This window comes from Choloepus didactylus, chromosome 9 (genome assembly GCF_015220235.1).
Source record: "Choloepus didactylus isolate mChoDid1 chromosome 9, mChoDid1.pri, whole genome shotgun sequence".
Taxonomy (NCBI): domain Eukaryota; kingdom Metazoa; phylum Chordata; class Mammalia; order Pilosa; family Megalonychidae; genus Choloepus; species Choloepus didactylus.
The window spans coordinates 129317223-129343172 of NC_051315.1; the positions used below are offsets into that span (position 1 = coordinate 129317223).

Below are 25950 nucleotides of genomic sequence, written 5' to 3' on the forward strand. Positions count from 1 at the left end.
AGCATGCTTGGTGATGGCCCCGGCGGGTCAGCCAGCTGGTTAGTAGCCAATGCTGGACAATGCTGTGTGGTTAAGAACCTCTGGGGCTGCTCCTTCAAGAAAGAACAAGCCCTTAGGCTGCAAAGTGAACAGAGCACACAACCTCCTGTGGTTGGTACCTTCAGGATCTACCTTCTAGGCCAAAATTCTTGGGATTCCACTAACAGCTGTCTCTACCACACAGCTTCCTCTGGGGTGGCTGAGACCACATCAGATCCCAGCTCCTTCTGAGGGGCTCCCTGCCCAGCCCTGCATCCTCCCTTCTATCTGCCACAGGCATGGCCCTTCAATAAACCTCTTGCCCTCTTAACTCAGTCTCTGTGTTTGCCTCCAGGTGAACTCAACTGGCCCAACCTCAAATCTTAGGGACTTACATCCACACTCGTCTCTTTTTCTCAGTCACAGTTTGCAGGTTGGCTGGGCTGCTCTGTTCGGGTGTGAAACAGCTGGGCTGTGGGTTGGGTTCATGTGAGCCCTGTGTGTCTTCTCATTCTCCATGGCATGTGGCTGCCCCGGACAGGTGCTTCTCACAGCAGGGGGTAGAAGTGCAAGAGGTCAAGATCTTGGCACATCTGCTCACCTGTCATTGTCCCGAGTCCGTCACTCAGCAAGCCCGGCGTCAACAGGGAGGGGAAGTGGACACTGCCATCTCTAGTGGGAGGTGCTTTCAAGGCACACGGCAAAGGACGTGGACGTAATCCCCAAACAGGAAGGAAATGAGGAATTGGGAACAGTGCCGGAGTGGACAGCGCCTTCGGTGGGTCATGGTTGGCACGTTCATGGGGCAAAGCATTGGTTATACGGTAGCTCTGGAGGGACGACCCTGGCGATCCAGTAGAGCAAGTTGGTGGCTGGTGACCAGATGAAACACAGGACATCAGACCGTGTGTGCTGTCAGACAGGTAAGGGCTGCCCCGGAACAGGGTAGCAGACACACCTCGGCCGAGCCCTCCCAGGCCACAGAACTCCGCAGCCACGCCACGCCCTGCGCAGGGGTCCAGGCACCTCTCATCAGCTCACACTCCATCAGGGGGTCAGTAGATACCTGTGCTTGGCGCAAAACAGTTCCAAAGGAATCGCTTGTTAAACGACTAGTTCTTCCTGTGCCTGGTCTTCATTCGTCTTTTTCTCCCATGTCTTCATTTTCTAAAATAAATATTATACAATGGATTTTCTAAAGCAGTGGGAATTTATTGGCCTATGGTTTTGAGGCCAGGAGAAGTCTAAATTGAGGCGTTGGCAAGGAGATGCTTTCTCCCCAAAGACTGGTGTTCCGGGGCTGGCTGCGGCGATGCTCGGTCCTTGGTTTCTGTCACATGGTGATGTACGTGGCAGTGTCTTCTCCTTTCTCTTCCAGGTTCCAGTGACTTTCAGCTTCTGGCTGTTCCTGTGGCTTCTCCTTCTGTGTCCAATTTCCTTTGCTTATAAGGACTTCAGTCTTATTGGCTTAGGGCCCACCTCATTCTTTGTGGGCACCTTATCTAATAACATCTTCAAATGGTCTCACACCCACAGGGCCAGGGGCTGGGCCCTGAGCATGCCTTTTGTGGGGGACATGATTCAATCTCCAGCAACCCCTTTTCTACCTGTAATAATCCATCCCCCACATCCCTCATGGTCCTGAGGAAGGGACATCCACCTTTCTCATGGCGATGGGCATTTCCATTTCCCCTGCAGAATGGGGGAGAAGGTGGGGACAGGCTGAGCCCTGGAGGCCCCCCACCCCAAGCAGGCTAAAACCTGATATTCTTCAAATATTTGTTCAACATTTACTTATTGGAGATGGCAAATAACCTGTTTTCTATTAATAAATGAATATACTTCTTCATAAAATGAAATGCTGCCATCTTAATATCTTTATATTTAGAATAAGAAGTCTCTGACAGGTACTGGCCATAATGAAACCAGTTATTCATTTGGAATTGATGAAGAGCAGTGCTCAGAAATCTCCACTGGAGGGCACTGTGATCCCAGTGTGATTTTGGTGTCCCTTTTAATTGGATTCCTGGGCAGGTGCCTGAAGGGCCCCCTTCTTCATCAGGCTCTCAGTGTACAACTCCAGGAACGAGGGAAGCTGCCAACTCGTCATGGATGGAGTCTTGAGCCAGGTCCATCTTGGCTTGTGTAGAGAGAGCATTGGGTGTCCTTGCCCTTGGTGGAGCAACAGTAGTGAGAAGAGTTGGTGTCCACCTCCGCAGGGCAGAGTGCAGTGTGGGGCCGCCCATGTAAGGGTGCTTCTCCCCAGCCGATCATTTATTGGTGAGAGAGAGCTGGGTCCATGCTCCCTGCAAAGCCAAGGATGTGGGGCCATGTGTCCCTTGGCACTGGGCCTTGGACTGCCTGGCGGCAACAAGCCTCTCTGTGGAGCCTGGGATGCCAAGTTCACAAAGCAAAGGCAGGCCCTTTGCTGGCCTGGTTGCCATCTTGGTGACAGTAGACCGTGGAAAGTCGTATCATCCCTCCCTTCCACTGAGGCCAGATGTGGCTCAAATCCCAGTTTTGAGAGTTTGGGGGATGGCTCAGGCCAGTCTCTGTAGGAGTAAGCTAAGCCCTTGTGATCCTGAAGTTCCTCTCCAACTGGACACGGCCCCCCAATGTGCCAGGGACAAACAATGCTTCTAGTTTTCATCAGCTCATTATTATAAGCATTATTTAATCCTGGTAGGGCATAATCCTTTCCCTTGTGTATGTGTGAGCATGTGTAGGTAAGATTCAAAGTAACTTGATGCCATGAGGAAAATAAAGACTCTCTGCAAAGAGCAGAAATAATTTGTAAGACCAACTTGGGGTAGAGTGTTCTCAGATGAACTCCAGTGGCCCCAGAGCTTTCAGAGGGCCAGGCAGGGACCACGTTTGAAGGGCTGCGTAACAAAAGGCCCTGGCTGGGTGCATTATAATTTGCTCCAACCAGTTCCAAAGCACTCCTATTTTCAATGGCAGGGAGAGACATACTGGTGTTGTAGGACGTAGACAATTGTGCTTATTATAAATACACACACAAAAGCTAAGCGAGGCTACTTTGGGTGTCTTGTTGAGGAGAATGTAATTAAATTTACCTTGGAGAATCCTTTGAAGTCAGTGGCTAGCCATTTTATAGAAAAGTAACATTCCCCATCAGCTGATCTGTCAGTTGTAGAAATCTAGCAAATTGGGAAAGTTGCTGAGGCAAAATCAATTAATTTCCACTTGGAGTAAAATCTATCTTTCAAGAGGGAGGATGTCGTTTGTCCCTGCTCTGGCTGTTTGAGTCCAGCAATGGGCTCCCCTTGGGGTGACGAGCTGTGCACAGTGAGCCTGGGCTGATCAGCAAGCCCCGGTGTGGGCATGGGGAGACAGATCCGTGGTCTTGCAGGGTGGGGAGCAAGCCAGGGTTTGGGGGTCGCTTGGACCCCCACTCTGCACAGCAGTGGCGCAGACTGGCCCTGCTGATAAAGCGGGGATAGCTGTGTCATTTTGTAGTGGGGACTGTTCACATTGCTCTCCGGGGGTTGCAGCTGTGGGTTGTCCCACCAGTCCTGTGCTCTTTTGTGCAGCTGGGAGCTGAGGGTGTCTGCGTCAGCCTTTCCTGCAGCAGCTGGGTCTCCTCCGACCCCTGTGAGAACAGGAAGCGGATGTTTTCATGTGCACTTGGCGTAAACAGTACCACAACCCCAGTCTGCTCTTGAGGAGCCTGTGCTGTCCAGAGGCTCTGGAGGCGTGGGCCTGCTGAGGACAGGGAGGCTGAGGGAGGCGAGTGTGCGTGGGTGTGTGCCCGTGTGCCCGTGTGTGGGTAGCATGTGTATGTATGTTGGGTGTGCTTATGTGTGTGTATGTGTGTGTGTGTATGCACAGGTGTTTATGTGTATCTGTGAAGTTTGTGCACTATGTGAGCGTGTATGTGGGGTGTGTGTATGCATCTGTAAGTGTGCACATGTTTTTATGTGTGTGTATTGTGTCTATGCATCTAGGTGTGTGTGAGTGTATATGCGTATGTATGTGAGTGTGTACACATATATGTAAGTGTATGTATTTTATGTGTGTGTGTGTCTATGTGCAATGTGTACATGTATATGTGTGTGTGTGTGTTTGTTGTGTGTGTGTGTGGCCAGACTGGCCCAGTGTCACTCAGAGGGTTTATGAAATCAGACCCAGTACCCAGCCCTGCACAGCCCTGCCCGTCTAGCCACGTCCTGCCAGCTCTGCCCCCGTCCAGCCCCGTCCCATCCAGCCCCGCCCCGCTCACCCAGCCCCGCCCCACCACGCCCACCCAGCCCCGCCCCGCCCCTGTCCAGCCCCGCCCCGCCCCTGTCCAGCCCTGCCCACCCAGCCCCGCCCCCACCCAGCCCCGCCCGCCCAGCCCCCGCCCCGCCCCGCCCAGCCCCCGCCCCGCCCCGCCCACCCAGCCACACCCCTGTCCAGCCCGCCCACCCCAGCCGCTGTCCAGCCCCGCCCCGCCCCGCCCCGCCCTGCCCACCGGCCCCGCCCCCGTCCAGCCCCGCCCACCCTGCCCCGCCCCTTCCAGCCCTGCCCACTGGCCCCGCCCACCCAGCCACACCCCCGTCCAGCCCGCCCACCCCAGCCGCTGTTCAGCCCCGCCCCGCCCCGCCCCACCCACTCAGCCCCGCCCCGCCCCCGTCCAGCCCTGCCACACCCCTGTCCAGCCCGCCCACCCCAGCTGCTGTCCAGCCCCGCCCCTCCCTGCCCACTCAGCCCCGCCCCGCCCCCGTCCAGCCCTGCCCACCGGCCCCGCCCCCCTCCCCGCCCACCCAGCCACACTCCCGTCCTGCCCGCCCACCCCAGCCTCTGTCCAGCCCCGCCCACCCCAGCGTGCTTTCCCCTAAGCCTGGACCCTCTTCAGGTCTTGCCGGCTGATCTTCCTTCCCCGACAGGCCGGGTGATGCCCGAGGAAGGGTCGTGGCAAGGCCGCCCTGGGCTCCGGAGATGGAGACAGGGATAAGGAAGAGGCGGAGCATACAGGGGCACCCGACCCCCAAACTGGCCCCCAGCCAGGGAGACAGCGGAGTGAAAGGTTTGCGGGCGGAGAGTGGTGGGCGGAATCTGCAGGAAAGACTTCAGGGGTCTTCTGACAGGACCCTTACGCCCCGGACCTGAGGAGGCAGGGGTGGTCCCAGTTCTCTCCCGGTCGGCTCCTCCTGCCCGCGGCGCTGAGTTTTCACCTCCTGAAGGCAGAGACCTCCCATCGCAGCTGCTCTGCTGGGGAGGGTCTCCTCTGGGCGCTCAGAAGGACTTGACTAGCAGGTGGCGGTCACCGAGAACTTCCTGAAATCTCTCCGGGCTCGGTGTGTCCCTGCTCCTCACTCCTCCCAGCTGCCTGAGAGCGGAGAGCAGCCGCCCGCCCATTTACAATGCTAAGTGCAGCCAGCCGGAAGGGCTAGAGCTGGGAGCAGAGCCCGGATCTGTGTCTGTCAAAGCCCCTGCTCCAAAGCACTGGAATGAATGCAAACGGAGACTTTATTTCTAGTATGTTTAACCCACGGCCAAAGATGGTGATAGATACTGACCACGTTAATGGTCCTGGGCACGGATTCCTTCATCCAGCCACAAAACCAGTGTGTGGTGTTGAGGCCAGAGCCTCCCCATTCTTCTCTGTTCCTGCCAAAGCCCAGCACGTGAAGGGCACTTACTGATCATAGCCAATGTTTTTGAATGATCCCATGTGCCAAGGACCTTAATTAAACGCAGTGTCTTAGGTAACTTCTCGGGCACTAAGTGCAGCGGATAAGAAGCCTCAGATTCTCCACCAGTGTGCCGGTTTGAGTGTATTGTGTCCCCCAAATGCCATTATCTTTGTGGTTTTGTGTGGGGCAGGCGTTTTGGTGATGGTTGGATTTGCTTGGAATGTGCCCCACCCAGCTGTGGGCAATGATTCTGATGAGATGTTCTCATGGAGGCGTGGCCCCACCCATTCGGGGTGGGCCTTGATCGGTGGAGTTACATAAATGAGCTGACTCGGGGGGAGGAAGAGAGTGCAGCTGGGAGTGATGTTTTGAAGAGGAGCAAGCTTGCTAGAGAGGAACGTCCTGGGAGAAAGCCGTTTTGAGGCCGGAGCTTTGGAGCAGATGCCAGCTGCCTTCCTAGCTAACAGAGGTTTTCCGGAGGCCATTGGCCATCCTCCGGTGAGGGTACCCGATTGCTGATGTGTTGCCTTGGACGCTTTGTGGCCTTAAGACTGTAACTGTGTAGCGAAATAAATCCCCGTTTTATAAAAGCCAATCCATCTCTGGTGTTTTGCATTCTGCAGCATTAGCAAACTAGGACAGATTTTGGTACCAGAGAAGTGGGGTGCTTTTGCTGCTGTGTTTGCAAATACCAAACATGCTGGAACAGCTTTTCAAATGGATAAGGGGAAGATTCTGGAAGAATTGTGAGGAGCTTGACAGAAAAGGCCAAAACTGCTTTAAAGAGACTGTTTGTGGAAATATGGACTCTAAAGATACTTCTGATGAGGACTTGAACAGAAATGATGAATGTGTTGTAAACTGGAAGAAAGGCGATCCTTGTTTTAAAGTGGCAGAGAATTTGGCAAAATTGAGTCCCGGTGTCAGATGGAAGGAAGAATCTGGAAGCAACAACTTGGAATACTTAGCTGAGGAGATCTCCAGACTACGTGTGGAGGACGTATCCTGGCTTCTCCTTGCAGCTTATAGTAAAATGCGAGCAGAGAGAGAGAAACTTAGAACTGAACTCTTGGGTTCAAAGAAACCAGAAGCTGATGGCTTGGAAAATTACGGGCTTCCAGTGGGTAGAATCCCAGAAGCTACAGCCCAACCTGAGGACAAGCCAAGATTGGATAAGGAGTTAAGCAGAAAGGATTTGTGGAAACTCCTATTGTCTGATGGCTTTGACCCCTGCATGCTTCATGCAAAGCCAACAGAATTTTTGCGAGATCTTTATAGATGGAGCCATTGCCGGTCTGGACTGGAGGAGACAGACAAGGAAAAAATTAAAGGAAAAATCTCTTCAAAGACAGAGCCATGGAGGTTGAGGTCTGGAGTCAAGAGGTCTTGGGCTGGGAAAGCGGAGCAGCCCACATGCATGGAAAGGGTGAGTTTGCCCTGGAGGTCGAGGGCGGGCTTTCCGCCTCGATGCTCTGGAAGAGTTTTGCCACCTCAGGTCCCAAAGAGGGTGGAGCACATTTCCAGGGAATTGGGGAGAGCCTGGCTGCCACCACACTGTTCTGAAGGGGTTGAGCGTGTGACCCGGAGATGGAAGGGAATCCGGGAGCTGCCCCGATGTTTGAGGAGGGTGGGGCCGAGAAGGTGGTCTCCCCAATGTGTGGAAATGTTGGAGCACTCACCTAAGTGTTTGGAGAGGACCGGGCTGCAGAAAAGGCCCTTAGGAAGGGTTAGGCTCCCGCTCTCTCAAGCCCCAAGGATGCAACATTGTTCTGTAAATGACTCTCGGACTTTGAAATCTAATGGACTTTGTCCTGTGGGTTTTAGGAACTGTTTTGCTCCTGTTAACCCTGTTTTCCTTACTGTTTCTCCTTATGGCAATGGAAATGTTTATCCTATGAATGTCTCTCCTTTATATATTGGAAGCACATAACTTGTTCTAGGTTCACAGATCCACAGCTAGAGGGGAATTATGCCTTAGAACTGACCAAGCCTAAACTGATTTTGATGGGATTTTGTACTTAACTTTTGTTACTGAAATGATTTAAGTTTTTGTGATATTGTGATGGAATGAATATATTTTGTATTTGGAAAGATAATGTCATTTTGGGGTTCAGGGGCTGGAATGTGCCGGTTTGAGTGTATTGTGTCCCCCAAATGCCATTATCTTTGTGGTTTTGTGTGGGGCAGGCGTTTTGGTGATGGTTGGACTTGCTTGGAATGTGCCCCACCCAGCTGTGGGCAATGATTCTGATGAGATGTTCTCATGGAGGCGTGGCCCCACCCATTCGGGGTGGGCCTTGATCGGTGGAGTTACATAAATGAGCTGACTCGGGGGGAGGAAGAGAGTGCAGCTGGGAGTGATGTTTTGAAGAGGAGCAAGCTTGCTAGAGAGGAACGTCCTGGGAGAAAGCCGTTTTGAGGCCGGAGCTTTGGAGCAGATGCCAGCTGCCTTCCTAGCTAACAGAGGTTTTCCGGAGGCCATTGGCCATCCTCCGGTGAGGGTACCCGATTGCTGATGTGTTGCCTTGGACGCTTTGTGGCCTTAAGACTGTAACTGTGTAGCGAAATAAATCCCCGTTTTATAAAAGCCTATCCATCTCTGGTGTTTTGCATTCTGCAGCATTAGCAAACTAGGACAACCAGCAAAGGGCTGTTGCAGCGTCAAGACCGATCCCTTAGACAGCTGGGGTTCCCGGCAACACACGCCCATGGTGCAGCTCTGGGCTTGCCTCTGCTGCGTTGCACACTCATTTGCATGGCTGTTTTATTAACATCTCCTCCGCTAAACTGAAAAGCAGCTCCCTTTTGCATCCCCGGCCTCTCCCATCGAGCCCTGCACGTAGGAGTTGCTTAACAAAGATTTGGGGAATCAACAGCAATGAAAAAACACTGCTATGCTGCTACTGTGAATTCTAAAAAAAATTAAAAAAAATTACATTGCTAAGGGGAAAATACACTAAGAAACAAATGACTCTAATGGTGGAAATTTCAGGTGCTTTGAGACATGGATCTTGGGTCGAGGTCCTTTAGGTTTTCCAGATCTCGCTGTGTAGGTGCTGCTGGCTCAGCTTCAAGCCCACTGCCTCGACTAGTTCCTCTGCTTTTGTTAACATCACCTCACGCCTTCTCTTAAACTAAACTTTCTTGACTTCTAAGTACTCCAGAAAACACTTCTCTCAGTAGTTGGGGCCCCCTAGTGTCTTTGTGGCTGAGAAGTGTGGCTTTTGTGGAGAAACCCTGTGGCCACCCACTGCCTTTGTAGCAAATGAGGACATATGTTTAGGAAGATTCTCAAAAGTAGATTCTTTCACATCAGAATGCTTTAAACTTGCCGTCTCAGAACAGAGGTGTTTGTTTAAGCCTGCCTTCCTCAGGGCATCTTTGGCTGAATGCCCAGGTACCAGGTAAGGGTTCTGGGTCTAAATGGGCTTATTCCTAAGGGCAGGCTGACAGCAGCGGCCACCTGAGAGCAATGCATCTTTAATCAGATTCCATTCCATACAAATGCTCCCTTAATGAGGGTTAATGACATTAATTACTGTCCCCTTCACTTAAGAACATGTTCAAGAGGAGCTAATTGTCACATAATGGCCCAGGATCCTTGGGCCTCAGCATCACTTGGAAGAAGGTAGAGCTGATTTCCCTTCTTCTCCCTGGTACCTCCTGCCCTTCTTGCCCTTGTGTCCTCCCTCTTTTTATTTTTTCTTCCTTTCATCAGGACCATCACTTTTCCTGTCTCCATGCCAGTTAAAAATGGGAGTTTTAGGACGGTGCTGTCTTACCTGCTTAAAAAAAACCAAAAAAACAAAATAGAGTTATTGTGGCTAAGATTGAAAGTGGAGTCGGGAGGTCATTCTGGAGGTTACTTTTATGCAGGTCTCAGCCAGACATCACAAGTGCCAAAATATGCAAGTCCTCAAGGAACCGTGTTCCTCAAAAGCACAAGGATATCCAGACCATAAAACAAATGACAAAGAACTCAGTTAACTATCTAACCTGAAGGACAATTAGAACACCCCAAATATCCACCAACCACAAACAATTTGTCCAATTTTCTTTTCCTTTAAAATCGCTTGCCTAGAAACACCAAGACGGGGCTCCATTTGGGTTACTACCTGAATCTGCCCTGAGAATTGTAATTCTAAGACCCCAAATAAATACCTTTATTGCCTTGCAGCTTAATTTGTTATTTCTAGGTTAAGTACCTTTCCTGGGGGACTTTGGATTTGGAACATGGATCTTCTTATGAAATTTGGTAACAATTCTGTGATGAAGACATAATGGGCATTCCTATTATATATGGTTGGCGTGATGAGAACTTCTTTGGAAGGCAATCTGGAAAGAGCTACTCAAATTAAAAATGCACAGGCAATTTGACCCAGCGGTTTCTGTCCTCTGAATTTATCCTACAGAATTTTCATATCCATGCACACAAAGAAGAATGTATGAGAGTATTCCTTGTATCATCAGTGTAAAAGCAAAAAGATGGAAATAACCTAATTGCCTGTCAAACAATGGACTGTTGAAATAAATTACGGTAGATCCGTAAAATGGGGAACTGTGTAGCCAATCCAAATAGAGGCCAATCTGTATGTGCTGACATTAAACAATAGCCAAGATATATTGCTAAATGAAAAGAGCAAGGGGTAGACGGTATAGACGGTACGTTGCCATTGTGTAAAAATAGTGGAACGTGTGTGGATGAGTGCACGTGCATGCATATACATCCCTCCCCCACGCAGGAGGCCGTGGTGTCCAGCAGGGTGTGCCCGCTCGAGTGTAGCTTGCAGTGTCTTGCGAGGTTCCAGTCGTGCTCAGTGCAGAGCCGCCTGCCTCTCGGCGCAGGGGCAGAGTCCGCGGTGGGAGGAGCCAAAGCTGTCGTCCGGGATACGCAGGAGGAGGGGCCGACGCTAGCCAAGCTTTCAGGAAGGCAGGAAGGAGGAGTTTGGGAGGCAACAGAATGACCGGTGGAAATCGTATTTCCATGTGAGTGTGCAGAGAGAAAGATATCATGTAGGAATGATATTAGACTTTACCAGTTTTTAAGATTCAAGTCACTCTAACGTTGTACAGTTCAATATGCTAGTCACTAGCCACACGTGGCTATTTAAATTAAAATTAATTAACATGAAATAAAATGAAAAATTCATTCAGTTGGACCAGCCAAGTGTTTCAGGGCCATGCGTGGCTTCTGGCTACCCCCACTGGAAAGCACAGATATAGAACATTTCCATCCTCGCAGAAAGTTTTATCAGACAGTGCTGCTCTACAGCATGTATATACATCAGTTAGATTTGTCCTTTAATCCTTGTCTATTAAACTTTACCAACCATGAGTTTTGAAAAAAATGTGCTTGTAATTAAACGAAGACTGACTTAAATGGTATTTTTCATATAATTTACTTTTACCCTCGCACTTTTCATTTCTTTAAAATTCAGATCCCTTTACTTGGCAATGGTCATCAAATCCTAGAGCCTTGAAGCTCTCTTCTTGGGTCATAAGCAAGGGATTGTTTCCCATGGAATTTAAAAGGACCTCAGCGCATGATCGTGGAGAGATCATGAGGGAGAGAAGTCTGTACTGTGTACAGACACAGGCTGGGGGTGTGTGCTGGGGGCAGGAAGACATCTGGAAGGCCACTGGTCTTCTTTGGCGTTGAAGATCCAAGCTACTGGGAATCCTGGGAAAACCACGCAGGAAAACCCCTGGTCTGCCGAGTAGGAGGATTTATGGTTTTCTGAATTAAAACCAACAATTGTCAGATGGTGCATTCTTAAAATTCAAATTAAATTCATCCCATCTCAATTTAAGCCTTCTTCCTCTGATGGCATCCTTACGACAATTTAGAGGAGGGTTCCTAGCCAACTTCCACCAAATAACACTGCAAGTTTTTTTTCAAAATTTAAGCTTATCTTTTGACTCTTACTTTTCTATTCTTTAACCTTTTTCTTATTTGCCATTTTTACTTCTTCATTTAGGGTTTCTCTTCTCCATGATTACCCCATCTTTATGTAGTTGTTTTCATGCAGTCATTGATCTACTGATCTATTGATATTTCAGCACTTCTGAAGAGCACGACATGGGAATTAAGAGGCAAATACTTTAGTCTTAATGCCACCCAAATTAGCTGCGTGACCCTGAGTCTTAGTTTCCTCATCTGCAAATTAAGAGGTTGAAATAATTCATTCTTAAGATCCCTTCTACCCACAGCCACCAAATTACCGAGTCAGTTCAAGGACAACAGCTTTATTCCATTATATAAAATATATTAATAGAGCAAGGAATTAATTCATTAAAATATGTGCAAGATAATATACAGTGTGTTTGGATTATGAAAAAGCTAGTGTAGTGACGATATGCCCAAGTTACTCACTAGTTGCCATATTAGAATATTTTCTATAGGATTTTAAGCTTGGCAACCAGTATGATGAAGATGAAATGTCCACCTTGAAAAGATCATGGAAAGTGTGAAGAGTGAATTTCAGCTGTATACAAACTCAGCGTGGGTTTAAGAACAATTACAAGCTCTAGAAACAATTGTCAGGGACCACCAGCTTGGTATCCAGCCTGCTAAAGGGGTAACTGGGCAAATGCAGTGGTTGGTGAGCTCCCAGCAGGAGCTCCTGCTGTATACTGAAGGTGTCTTCTCCTTAGGGCGTCTTCAGATCGGCATGGTCAGTCTCTCCCTGGAGAGCTGGAACCACCTCCATCCCCAAGTCTTCCTCAGGGATGGCTCCTTAGGAAGGCATTACTTTTTCTTTTTCTCTTTCTTTCCTTTCTTTTTGTCTTTATCCTTCTCTGGGTCACCTCCTGTTAATGCCAAGGCTCGCTTTTTACCCAGAGGGGTTTTGGCATACCAGTCCTGAAACAAAACAGACATTTAGGAAAATATCAAAATGATGTGAATTCACTGGAAACTCATAAAGTAAGGAAAAGCTGAGTAGGAAGGCTGGAAGGGGAAGCATTCATTACACTTTGGGCATTTAATGTATGTTTAACACAAACCCTTTCCTAATGGGTTTTCCAGCCTATTATTTCTCTACGATTGGAAACTTTCTACCTCAAGCAGTTAACAGTTGCAGAGACTCAGGAGCCAAATCTAATCCACAGTCCTTCCCAATGTCACCTATTTTCCTGGTGACATTGGCCCTGTCTCTGGCCCGAGGGGATGAGTTTTCTGGGTAATGTGAGGGGCGTCCCATGGTTCATACATGGCCACTAGAAGCGGGATTGACTCCGCTGAAAATGTGCCATAAATACCGGAACCAAAATACCAACAGAGCACTTAGTGATTGTAACTGGCCCTGGGACGGCGTTGATCTCTACCTTTTCACTTTATTTGAAACCTGAAACATTTTGGTCTATAAACTTCATAGTAGCAATATTTCTTTGAATGACTGTACTCCAAGTTAGTTATCATTTCTCTGTTTTATGGATATATAGGTCATTTCCAATTCTTTGCTGTTATGAAAAATGTGCAAAATTTTTACACATCTCCTTTTATACATGCGAGAAAACCTCTCTAGGGCATGTACATAGAAGGGGAATTTCTGAGATTGTAGAATATGAGCATTTTCAATTTTACTTGATATTGCAGAATTGCTCTCTGAGGTGGCTGTGAGTGGGAAACTGTCTCAGCCTTTGTAGATATTCAAATATCTTTATTTTCACCTTTCTCTTGGATGCTAGTTTACCTGGATATACAATTTTAGGTAGACAGCTGTTTTTACCCAGCATTTTGCAGATATTATCTCACTGTGTTCTATCATTTATTGTCGTTAAAGAGATGTCTCACCTCCCAATTCTTGTTTCTTTGTTGGAAATATGTCTTTTATATCTGGTAGCTTTTAAGGCTGGCTTGTTAACTTGTTCTTATTATTGTTCACAGTAATGTATCTAGGTGTTGATTTATTTTTATTTATTTGCAGGCTACTCGGAGTTCCTTTTTTTTTTTTTTTTTTTTTTTTTTTTTTTTTTTTTTTTTAATCATCGTTTTATTGAGATATATTCACATACCACGCAGTCATACAAAACAAATTGTACTTTCGATTGTTTACAGTACCATTACATAGTTGTACATTCATCACCTAAATCAATCCCTGACACCTTCATTAGCACACACACAAAAATAACAAGAATAATAATTAGAGTGAAAAAGAGCAATTGAAGTAAAAAAGAACACTAGGTACCTTTGTCTGTTTGTTTGCTTCCCCTACTTTTCTACACATCCATCCATAAACTAGACAAAGTGGAGTTTGGTCCTTATGGCATTCCCAATCCCACTGTCACCCCTCATAAGCTACATTTTTATACAACTGTCTTCGAGATTCATGGGTTCTGGGTTGTAGTTTAATAGTTTCAGGTATCCACCACCAGCTACCCCAATTCTTTAGAACCTAAAAAGGTTGTCTAAAGTGTGCGTAAGAGTGCCCACCAGAGTGATCTCTCGGCTCGTTTTGGAATCTCTCTGCCACTGAAGCTTATTTCATTTCCTTTCACGTCCCCGTTTTGGTCAAGAAGATGCTCTCCATCCCACGATGCCGGGTCTACATTCCTCCCCGGGAGTCATATTCCACGTTGCCAGGGAGATTCACTTCCCTGGGTGTCTGATCCCACGTAGGGGGGAGGGCAGTGATTTCACCTTTCAAGTTGGCTTAGCCAGAGAGAGAGGGCCACATCTGAGCAACAAAGAGGCATTCAGGAGGAGACTCTTAGGCACAACTACAGGGAGGCCTAGCCTCTCCTTTGCAGCAACCGTCTTCCCAAGGGTAAAACTTATGGTAGAGGGCTCAACCCATCAAACCACCAGTCCCCTATGTCTGTGGTCATGTTAGCAACCATGGAGGTGGGGTAGGCGAATACCCCTGCATTCTCCACAGGCTCCTCAAGGGGGCACTACATCTTTTTTTTTTTTTCCTTGTTTGTCTTTTTTCTTTTTTTTTTTTTTTTAACTTTCCCTTCTTTTTTAAATCAACTGTATGAAAAAAAAAGTTAAAAAGAAAACAAACATACAATAAAAGAACATTTCAAAGAGACCATAACAAGGGAGTAAGAAAAAGACAACTAACCTAAGATAACTGCTTAACTTCCAACATGTTCCTACTTTACCCCAAGAAAGTTACATAATATAGCAACATTTCAGTGACCTTGTTCCTACTACATCCATCAGAAATTAACAGACCATAGTCATTTCTGGGCATCCCCAGAACGTTAAATAGCTTATCTGTTCTTGGATTATTGTTCCCCCTTCCTTAATTGCTCTCTACTGCTAGTTCCCCTACATTCTACATTATAAACCATTTGTTTTACATTTTTCAAAGTTCACATTAGTGGTAGCATATAATATTTCTCTTTTTGTGCCTGGCTTATTTCGCTCAGCATTATGTCTTCAAGGTTCATCCATGTTGTCATATGTTTCACCAGATCGTTCCTTCTTACTGCCGCGTAGTATTCCATCGTGTGTATACACCACATTTTATTTATCCACTCATCTGTTGAAGGACATTTGGGTTGTTTCCATCTCTTGGCAATTGTGAATAATGCTGCTATGAACATTGGCGTGCAGATATCTGTTCGTGTCACTGCTTTCCGATCTTCCGGGTATATACCGAGAAGTGCAATCGCTGGATCGAATGGTAGCTCTATATCTAGTTTTCTAAGGAACTGCCAGACTGACTTCCAGAGTGGCTGAACCATTATACAGTCCCACCAACAATGAATAAGAGTTCCAATTTCTCCACATCCCCTCCAGCATTTGTAGTTTCCTGTTTGTTTAATGGCAGCCATTCTAACCGGTGTTAGATGGTATCTCATTGTGGTCTTAATTTGCATCTCTCTAATAGCTAGTGAAGCTGAACATTTTTTCATGTGTTTCTTGGCCATTTGTATTTCCTCTTCAGAGAACTGTCTTTTCATATCTTTTGCCCATTTTATAATTGGGCTGTCTGTACTATTGTCATTGAGTTGTAGGATTTCTTTGTATATGCAAGATATCAGTCTTTTGTCAGATACATGGTTTCCAAAAATTTTTTCCCATTGAGTTGGCTGCCTCTTTACCTTTTTGAGAAATTCCTTTGAGGTGCAGAAACTTCTAAGCTTGAGGAGTCCCCATTTATCTATTTTCTCTTTTGTTGCTTGTGCTTTGGGTGTAAAGTCTAGGAAGTGGCCTCCTAATACAAGGTCTTGAAGATGTTTTCCTACATTATCTTCTAGGAGTTTTATGGTACTTTCTTTTATATTGAGATCTTTGGTCCATTTTGAGTTAATTTTTGTGTAGGGGGTGAGGTAGGGGTCCTCTTTCATTCTTTTGGATATGGATATCCAACTCTCCCAGCCCCATTTGTTGAAAAGACCATTATGGCTCAGTTCGGTGACTTTGGGGGCCTTATCAAAGATCAGTCGGCCATAGATCTGAGGGTCTATCTCTGAATTCTCAATTCGATTCCATTGATCTATATGTCTATCTTTGTGCCAGTACCATGCTGTTTTGGCAACTGTGGCTTTATAATAAGCTTCAAAGTCAGGGAGTGTAAGTCCTCCCACTTCGTTTTTCTTTTTTAGAGTGTCTTTAGCAATTCGAGGCATCTTCCCTTTCCAAATAAATTTGATAACTAGCTTTTCCAAGTCTGCAAAGTAGGTTGTTGGAATTTTGATTGGGATTGCATTGAATCTGTAGATGAGTTTGGGTAGAATTGACATCTTAATGACATTTAGCCTTCCTATCCATGAACATGGAATATTTTTCCATCTTTTAAGGTCCCCTTCTATTTCTTTTAGTAGAGTTATGTAGTTTTCTTTGTATAGGTCTTTTACATCTTTGGTTAAGTTTATTCCTAGGTACTTGATTTTTTTAGTTGCTATTGAAAATGGTATCTTTTTCTTGAGTGTCTCTTCAGTTTGTTCATTTCTAGCATATAGAAACATTACTGACTTATGTGCATTAATCTTGTATCCTGCTACTTTGCTAAATTTGTTTATTAGCTCTAGTAGGTGTATCGTCGATTTCTCAGGGTTTTCTAGATATAAGATCATATCATCTGCAAACAATGACAGTTTTACTTCTTCTTTTCCAATTTGGATGCCTTTTATTTCTTTGTCTTGCCGGATTGCCCTGGCTAGCACTTCCAGCACAATGTTGAATAACAGTGGTGACAGCGGGCATCCTTGTCTTGTTCCTGATCTTAGAGGGAAGGCTTTCAGTCTCTCACCATTGAGTACTATGCTGGCTGTGGGTTTTTCATATATGCTCTTTATCATGTTGAGGAAGTTTCCTTCAATTCCTACCTTTTGAAGTGTTTTTATCAAAAGGGATGTTGGATTTTGTCAAATGCTTTTTCAGCATCTATTGAGATGATCAATTGATTTTTCCCTTTCGAGTTTTTAATGTGTTGTAATACATTGATTGTTTTTCTTATGTTGAACCATCCTTGCATGCCTGGAATGAACCCCACTTGGTCATGGTGTATGATTTTTTTAATGTGTCTTTGGATTCGATTTGCAAGTATTTTGTTGAGGATTTTTGCATCTATATTCATTAGGGAGATTGGCCGGTAGTTTTCCTTTTTTGTAGCATCTTTGCCTGGTTTTGGTATTAGATTGATGTTAGCTTCATAAAATGAGTTAGGTAGTGTTCCATTTTTTTCAATGTTTTGAAAGAGTTTGAGTAAGATTGGTGTCAGTTCTTTCTGGAAAGTTTGGTAGAATTCCCCTGTGAAGCCATCTGGCACTGGGCATTTATTTGTGGGAAGATTTTTGATGACTGATTGGATCTCTTTGCTTGTGATGGGTTGGTTGAGGTCTTCTATTTCTTCTCTGGTCAGTCTAGGTTGTTCATATGTTTCCAGGAAATTGTCCATTTCTTCTACATTATCCAGTTTGTTGCCATACAGTTGTTCATAATATCCTCTTATAATTTTTTTAATTTCTTCAGGATCTGCAGTTATGTTACCTTTTTCATTCATTATTTTGTTTATATGGGTCTTCTCTCTTTTTGATTTTGTCAGTCTAGCTAGGGGTTTGTCAATCTTGTTGATCTTCTCAAAGAACCAACTTTTGGTGATATTTATCCTTTCTATTGTTTTTTTGTTCTCTATGTCATTTATTTCTGCTTTAATCCTTGTTATTTCTTTTCTTGTACTTGGTTTAGGATTGGTTTGCTGTTCAGTTTCTAGCTTCTTCAGTTGATCCATTAGTTCTTTGATTTTGGCTCTTTCTTCCTTTTTAATATATGCGTTTAGTGCTATAAATTTCCCCCTTAGCACTGCTTTTGCTGCATCCCATAGGTTTTGGTATGTTGTGTTCTCATTTTCATTCGTCTCTATATATTTAGCAATTTCTCTTGCTATTTCTTCTTTAACCCACTGATTGTTTAGGAGTGTGTTGTTTAACCTCCAGGTATTTGTGAATTTTCTAAGTCTCTGATGGTTATTGACTTCTAATTGTATTCCATTGTGGTCAGAGAATGTGCTTTGAATAATTTCAATCTTTTGAAATTTATTGAGGCTTGTTTTATGTCCCAGCATATGATCTATTCTGGAGAAAGTTCCGTGAGCACTAGAAAAGTATGTGTATCCTGGTGATTTGGGATGTAATGTCCTGTATATGTCTGTTAAATCTAATTCATTTATCAGATTGTTTAGGTTTTCAATTTCCTTATTGGTCTTCTGTCTGGTTGATCTATCTATAGGAGAGAGTGATGTGTTGAAGTCTCCCACAATTATTGTGGAAACATCAATTGCTTCCTTTAGTTTTGCCAATGTTTCTCTCATGTATTTTGTGGCACCTTGATTGGGTGCATAGACATTTACGATTGTTATTTCTTCTTGCTGAATTGCCCCTTTTATTAGTATGTAGTGGCCTTCTTTGTCTCTCAAAACATCCCTGCATTTGAAGTCTATTTTATCTGAGATTAATATTGCTACACCTGCTTTCTTTTGGCTGTAGCTTGCATGAAATATTTTTTTCCATCCTTTCACTTTCAGTTTCTTTGTGTCCCTGTGTCTAAGATGAGTCTCTTGTATGCAACATATTGATGGTTCATTTTTTTTGATCCATTCTGCGAATCTATATCTTTTAATTGGGGAGTTTAATCCATTTACATTCAACGTTAAAACCGTGAAGGCATTTCTTGAATCGGCCATCTTATCCTTTGGATTATGTTTGCCATATTTTTCCCTCTCTCTATTAATATCCTTTATTGTACCCATACCGAATCTCTTTAGTACTGAACCTTTCTCCAGGTCTCTCTGTCCTGTCTTTGTTTCTCTGTCTGTAGGGCTCCCTTTAGTATCTCCAGTAGGGCAGGTCTCTTGTTAGCAAATTCTCTCAGCATTTGTTTGTCTGTGAAAAATTTAAGCTCTCCCTCAAATTTGAAGGAGAGCTTTGCTGGATAAAGTATTCTTGGCTGGAAATTCCTCTCACTCAGAATTTTAAATATATCGTGCCACTGCCTTCTTGCCTCCATGGTGGCTGCTGAGTAGTCGCTACTTAGTCTTATGCTGTTTCCTTTGTATGTGGTGAATTGCTTTTCTCTTGCTGCTTTCAGAACTTGCTCCTTCTCTTCTGTGTTTGACAGTGTGATCAGTATATGTCTCGGAGTGGGTTTTTTTGGATTTATTCTATTTGGAGTTCGCTGAGCATTTATGATTTGTGTATTTATGTTGTTTAGAAGATTTGGGAAGTTTTCCCCAACAATTTCTTTGAATACTCTTCCTAGACCTTTACCCTTTTCTTCCCCTTCTGGGAAACCAATGAGTCTTATATTCGGACGTTTCATATTATCTATCATATCCCTGAGGTCCATTTCGAGTTTTTCAATTTTTTTCCCCATTCTTTCTTTTATGCTTTCATTTTCCATTCTGTCATCTTCCAGGTCACTGATTCGTTGTTCAACTTCCTCTAGTCTTGTACTATGAGTGTCCAGAATCTTTTTAATTTGGTCAACAGTTTCTTTAATTTCCATAAGATCATCCATTTTTGTATTTAGTCTTGCAATGTCTTCTTTATGCTCTTCTAGGGTCTTCTTGATTTCCTTCATATCCCGTACTAGGGTCTCATTGTTCATCTTTAGTTCTTTGAGTAGCTGCTCTAGGTGGTGTGTCTCTTCTGGTCTTTTGATTTGGGTGCTTGGGCTTGGGTTATCCATATCGTCTGGTTTTTTCATATGCTTTATAATTTTCTGTTGTTTTTGGCCTCGTGGCATTTGCTGAACTTGATAGGGTTCTTTTAGGGTTTGTAGACCAGTTGAAGTCCTTATCTCTAATTTATCAGATCTACAGCTTCGTGGAGTACACTTTCTCTAACTAACCAGCAGATGGCGTCCACGAGCCACCTGTTCTCCACAAGCCAGATCTCCCCTGCTTAGCCTTTTTGGTGAGTGGGGGAGTGAGTCTTGTGGGGCCCAATTGGTGTACCAAGCTTGCGTGTGTAGTTGGTGTTGCCTGCCCTGTATGTGGGGCGTGTTTCTGGGCAGTCGGGGAGGGGGGGTGGCCCTAACAATCAAATCTCCCTGATGATCCTAGAGTTTTAAAGCTGCTGCAATAGTCTAATCCTTCAGTTCAGTCCTGCCACAGTTTGTCTCTGCCACTGACCCCCAAGTCTTTGGTATTGGCGTATGGCTCCTGAGACTTGCAAGTGGGCCCCTCTTCCAGGCTGTGCACCCCGGGTCCTCTGTTGAGGGATGACTGTGCTATGTCACAGGTGAGTGCCGTCCCCCCAGGGCAGTTCTGGGCTGCTGGGCTGTGTTGGGAGGCTCCCAGTCTGCTCAAATGATGGCTGAATGGGGCTCTGTTAATTCACACTGCTCCCCCTTCCCAGCTCTGGGACATTCAGCTGAGGTTGCAGGGAAGGCTAATGTCCACGCCCAGTTTTGTGGTGTGTGCCTGTTATTTGAAGCACTTCCGTCACACTGGGTTGTCTGGGGCAGCTCTGGGCTATGGGGCTGGCGATGGGCAGGAGTGTTTCCTGTCCACCAGGATGGTGGCTGTGAGCGGACACCCCCCTTTTCTTGGGAAGTTGTGTTGTTTAGTGAATTTTCTCAGCCACTGGAATATTGCCTTTTGTCTCAGAGCTCTCTTAGTTCTGCTCTTGACTTGACGTGCCCAAATTTCAATTCTTTGAAGCTTTCTGTATTGAGCTTCTTAGAGTAATTGTTTTAGAAAAAGCAAAAAGGATTTAAAAAAAAAAAAAAAACGGCCCTCCTCAGAGATCTAATGGGTTATTGAAATGCTAATAGACAAAGCAACCAGGGCCATTAAGGAAAGGTGTACAGGGCAGAGAGATCAGCTTTGCTTCGGGATTTGCATATGCGCCTCAAGGCCTGATCTCCGCCCTTCCCCTTTCTGTGTTCACCAGAACTCCAAAAATCCTCTGCTTTTATTTTGGAGTTTTTCGTGTTGTTTTTTTTCTATGTCTGTCTCCTCTCTGCTGGGCTGGCTGCTCTCAGAGTCTCTGGTGTCTGGTCTCAGTCTATCTATGGTTGGAGATTGAATCAGTAGAATGAGTTTCCGATAAGAGCAGTCACTGCAATTCTCCCTTCTCCTTCCCGGAGCTGACAGCCCCTCCTCCCCCGGGACTGAGCCTGGCAGGGAGGGGCGCGGGTCCCCTGGCCGCAAAAACTTACAGATTTCGCTGATCTCAGCAGTTCCACGTTTTCATGAGTGTTGTATGAAGTATGCCCAAAGACAGATTGCTCTGTGGTGTCCAGTCCACGCAGTTCCTGGCTTTTTACCTACTTTCCTGGAGGAGTAACTAAAACATACAGCTCACCAGTCTGCCATCTTGCCCCGCCTCTCTCGGAGTTCCTTTTTAATCTGAAAACTTATGCTCTCAATTCAGGAAAACTCTGATCAAGCATTTCTTCAAATATTGTTTCTCTGATATTTCTTCACTCTCTTCTTCTACAACTTCTATTAATTTAATTCGGTGTTTTCCACCCTGTCTTCTATGTGGCTTAACTGCGCCTTAACAGATTTTTACCGCCTTGTTTTTCTGTGTTGCCTTCTGCAGGAGATCGCTAGGACTATCTTCCAGTCCACTGAGTCACTCTTTGACCATGCCCAGCCTGGAGTTCATACCGCTTTTATCTTTTAATGTTTTGATATTTTTTATTTATAAGCTTTGTGTTTATTATTTTTTCATAACTCTCTCTACTTATTTTATTTCTATCTTTGTTTCAAAATTTCTTGTATGTCTCTAATGGAATTTATATCTTCATTTATCTTCTTGAGCATCTTAATTACATTAATTTAAACATTTTGTCAGATTGTACTTAGCATTCGATTTCCTAAAATGAGAGGTTTTGTTGTGGTCTCTCTCCCCTTTTGCTAGAAACCAGGTCCTGTAAAACCAAATCCAGACCATGTATCTTGATGATGTTGTGGAGTTAATGTTCCTTGGTGGTGCTGGGGATATCAAAGATCCAGTAATAAAAGCAGCCCAGGCATGGTAATTTTATTTTCTATGACTTTCAATCTCTCTTTCTTGTTTTCTATTTAAAATTTTCCTCTATGCTTCATTCCAGGCAATTCTTTTGGCCCCCTTTTCCAGTTCTTTTATTCCCCTTTAGCTTTGTCTAATCCAAAGATAACTCATTTATTCAGGTTTTAATTCTAATGACTATACTTTTTCACTATGAAAATGCCTATTTAGTGCTTTGTAAAATTTCCCTGTTTTTTTTTCATGATGTTTCTATTCTTTCTTTTAGGTCTTTAATACTTTAAAAATATTAATTTTTTAGCCTGTATCAGAATGTTTTATTATCTCAAGGTTTTGGTAGTGTGCTAATTCTATTCTTTGCATGTGTTAAATCTCTCTTATGGGAGATTGTTTCCAGTGACTCTTAATTTTTTGTTACGAGTTCATCTTTTAACAAGGCTGATATTTCTTGTAGGAATCCTTTGCACCATAAGTTGGATAAATTTCCATTCAGAATCATTTTTCATGTTTGCTTTTGATGTGACTTCAGGCTTTTAATACCATATCATTTCATATGTTTTAAGCTTGGGATTCTGAAAGCCCAGAGGTACTATAAATCTGGAACCCTGACATGGCTGGTGCAGGCTTGGATTTTGATTTCTTGTGGAATACTTTTACTCCCCATCTAGAACCCTGAGTGCTTTACAAGCTCCCTGGGACCTTCCTGAGCCAGCCCATCGAGGATCCCAAAGTTATGCAGTTCCAGCACTCTGCCTTACATGGGGCTAATGCTCCTTTACATTCAGACCTTATGCTCCCTCCAACGCATTAGCTCATATGGTTGTCCCTGACTTTGAGATTTATGTTTGTTTCTATACTTGGCTCTGTTTTTAATGAACAGTAAGACAACCAAGTACTTAAGGTAATGGACTCCTATTTATTGAGACATAATTCATTGTTTAAAATATTGGCTTTGGAGTAAGGTTTGAGTTTCAGCTCTACTACTTTCTAGCTGTGTGACCTGGAACAAGTTACTCTGACTCTTGTGTTAGTTTTCTAATGCTGTTATAGCAAATTATCACAAAGGTCTGGCTTTAAACAACACATTTATTACTGTACAGAGTTTTGTAGGTTAGAAGTCCAAAATGGGTCTCATGAGGCTAGAACTGGAGTGTGGCGAGGCTGCGTTCCTTTCTGGGGCTCTGGGGAGAACCCACGCCCTTGTCTTCTGCAGCTTTCCTTGGCTCATGGCCTCCTTCACCCTCGAAGCTGGCATTCTCAGGCTCAGCACCTCTCGTGCTGCCATCTCTCTGGTCGGCTCTTCTGACGGCCTCTTCCATGTTGCATGATTATACTGGGCACACCTGAATGACCCATAATAATCTCTTAAGGTCAGGTGAGTAGCAACCTGCATTTGATCTGCAACCTTACTTCCCCTTTGCCATGTAATCTAACGTATTTACAGGTTTCAGGGATTAGGACATAGACATCTTTGGGGGACCATGTTCTAGTTTGCTAATGCTGCCAGGATGCAAAACACCAGAGATGGATTGGCTTTTATAAAAGGGGGTTTATTTGGTTACCCAGTTTCAGTTTTAAGGCCATAAAGTGTCCAAGGTAATGCATCAAAAATCGGGTACCTTCACTGGAGGATGGCCAATGGCATCCAGAAAACCTCTGTTAGCTGGGAAGGCACGTGGCTGGAGTCTGCTCCGGAGTTCTGGTTTCAAAATGGCTTTCTCCCAGGACGTTCCTCTCTAGGCTGCAGTTCCTCCAAAATGTCACTCTTATTTGCTCTTGGGGTATTTGTCCTCTCTGAGCTTCTCCAGAGCAAGAGTCTGCTTTCAACGGCCATCTACAAACTGTCTCTTATCTTCAGCTTCTCCCTCAGCTTCTGTGCATTCTTCAAAGTGTCCCTCTTGGCTGTGGCTCCTCTTCAAAATGTCACTCTCAGCTGCACTGAGTTCCTTCTGTTTGTCAGCTCATTTATATGTCTCCAGAGATTTAATTTAGACCCATCCTGAATGGGTGGGGTAAGACCTCCATGGAAATTATCCAATCAGAGTCATCACCCACAGTTGGATGGGGCGCATCTCCATGGAAACACTCACAGAATCACAATCTAATTAACACTGATACGTCTGCCCAAACAAGATGACATCAAAGATAATAGCGTTTTGGGAGACATAATACATTCAAACCAGCACAGACCATTACTCTGCTTACCATACCTCTCTATAACTCAGTTTCCCCATTTGCAAAATAGGGGGGTTGGAACATCTAAATGAGTTAATACACTGCCTGGCACATAATAAGCAGCCAATAAGTATTAGCTAACATATCATCATCATCATCACCATCATCATCATCATCAAATATCTCCTCTATCATGTCTGTGGAGCAGAGTAGAATGTGTTTGGAGAATCTACAAGATCTTTAGTTTGATACATTTTCAGATGCACAATTACATAAACCCTCTCAAGGCAGCACTGATAGGTCCGATTACAAGCAATGATAGCAACGGTATCCCATTATTCAGACTGTGACGGCATCATTACATCTATCATTTGCTCAATAAATTTGTCATTAAACAAATTTATTGGACATCTACTTTGGGCTAGTCACTGTGACAAGCACTGGTGCTACGATGGGGAGCAGATATAGATGGGGGTAGGTGGGTTGGGCTAGTGTTGGTGGTGGTAAAATGATTCAGTTTCTGTAAAAAATGATTAAAGTGATCAAATATACCAAGAATGGATGTGAGAAGCATATGCTTTGAATAGTATGGTTGGCTTTAGTTACTTGACCTCAAATACTGTAACAGATGGAAAAACTTCTAGAGATCACTTGGAAAAAAAGACCAGCTAAGAGGACTCATAAGTTTTAACACTTAAAGCTTAGCTCCTCAAAATACGGAGAAAAATTTTTATTTTATAAGGGAGAAAAAATATGGGGAATTTCAGAAAAGAATATGACGTATCACTCGAAGAGTAAAAATGTTTGCAACTAATACTACTAGCAAGGTTTAAACAGCTAACAAGAATATTAATTTGAATACTTGGTAAAATCTCCAGCTTGGATTTGAAAATATTTTCTTTTCCAGTTTTGCTACAGCAGGGGCCAGCAAACTATGCTTGATGGATCAAATGTGACCCACTGTTTTTGCAAATAAAGTTTTACTGGGACCCAGCCATGCCTATTTATTTCACATTGACTATGGATGCTTTTGCAGTACAATGCAGAGTTGACTAGTTGTGACAGAGCCTGTATGCCTCTCAAAGCCTGAAATACTTAGCGTGTGCCCCTTTTTGGAAAAAGTTTGCCGACACCTGTGCTAGATCACTGATGCAGCAGCAATCAGTATTAGGACTTTTTCACCTTCCCCTGAAATGTTAGTGGCAAACCACAAATGAAACACAGTTTTTATATTTTTCTAATTTCAAGTATGCCCCCAGAAATAATACACTTGAATGAGAATTCTAGTTCTTCTTCTGGTTATCACATGGCAAACGTCGTTGTGGCCTTCAATTACATGGATACCATTATTTTGCCTCTTCCTCCCCACTGACCAGGGAAGCCGTCTCCAGGTCTGTAAAGGGAACACAACTGCATTCGCTTTGATTTGAAAGGAGAGCAGGCAGGCTTTGAGGGGTGCCTCCTGGCCGGGGCAGAAGGGATGAGGATTCTCACTCTTGAATCAACCATACTCCTGGATAAAGTGACTTCCTTTCCTCCTATAGAAGAGGGAGTTGGGAGACATGATTCTCAGTTTCCTTTGGATCTAAAGAATTCTGTGAACTTTTCAGTATTCACAAGTATTCAAAAGCCAGCAGACTAAATTATGGGGTGTTCTCTTGGGATTTCCCATTGCAAGTGCACT

General features: G+C 44.6%; 1 protein-coding gene across 3 annotated transcripts in view; it reads right to left on the minus strand.

Annotated features, from left to right (window-relative positions):
- Window positions 1–11887: 11887 nt before the first annotated feature.
- IQCA1 (IQ motif containing with AAA domain 1) overlaps window positions 11888–25950 on the minus strand; it is a 199567-nt gene continuing 185504 nt past the window's right edge. For all 3 annotated transcript variants that reach the window (XM_037850163.1, XM_037850161.1, XM_037850162.1), the window contains one exon: window positions 11888–12519. In XM_037850163.1, the coding sequence (XP_037706091.1) occupies window positions 12406–12519 (114 nt within the window). In that variant the 3' untranslated portion in view covers window positions 11888–12405. The remainder of the gene's footprint in view (window positions 12520–25950) is intronic.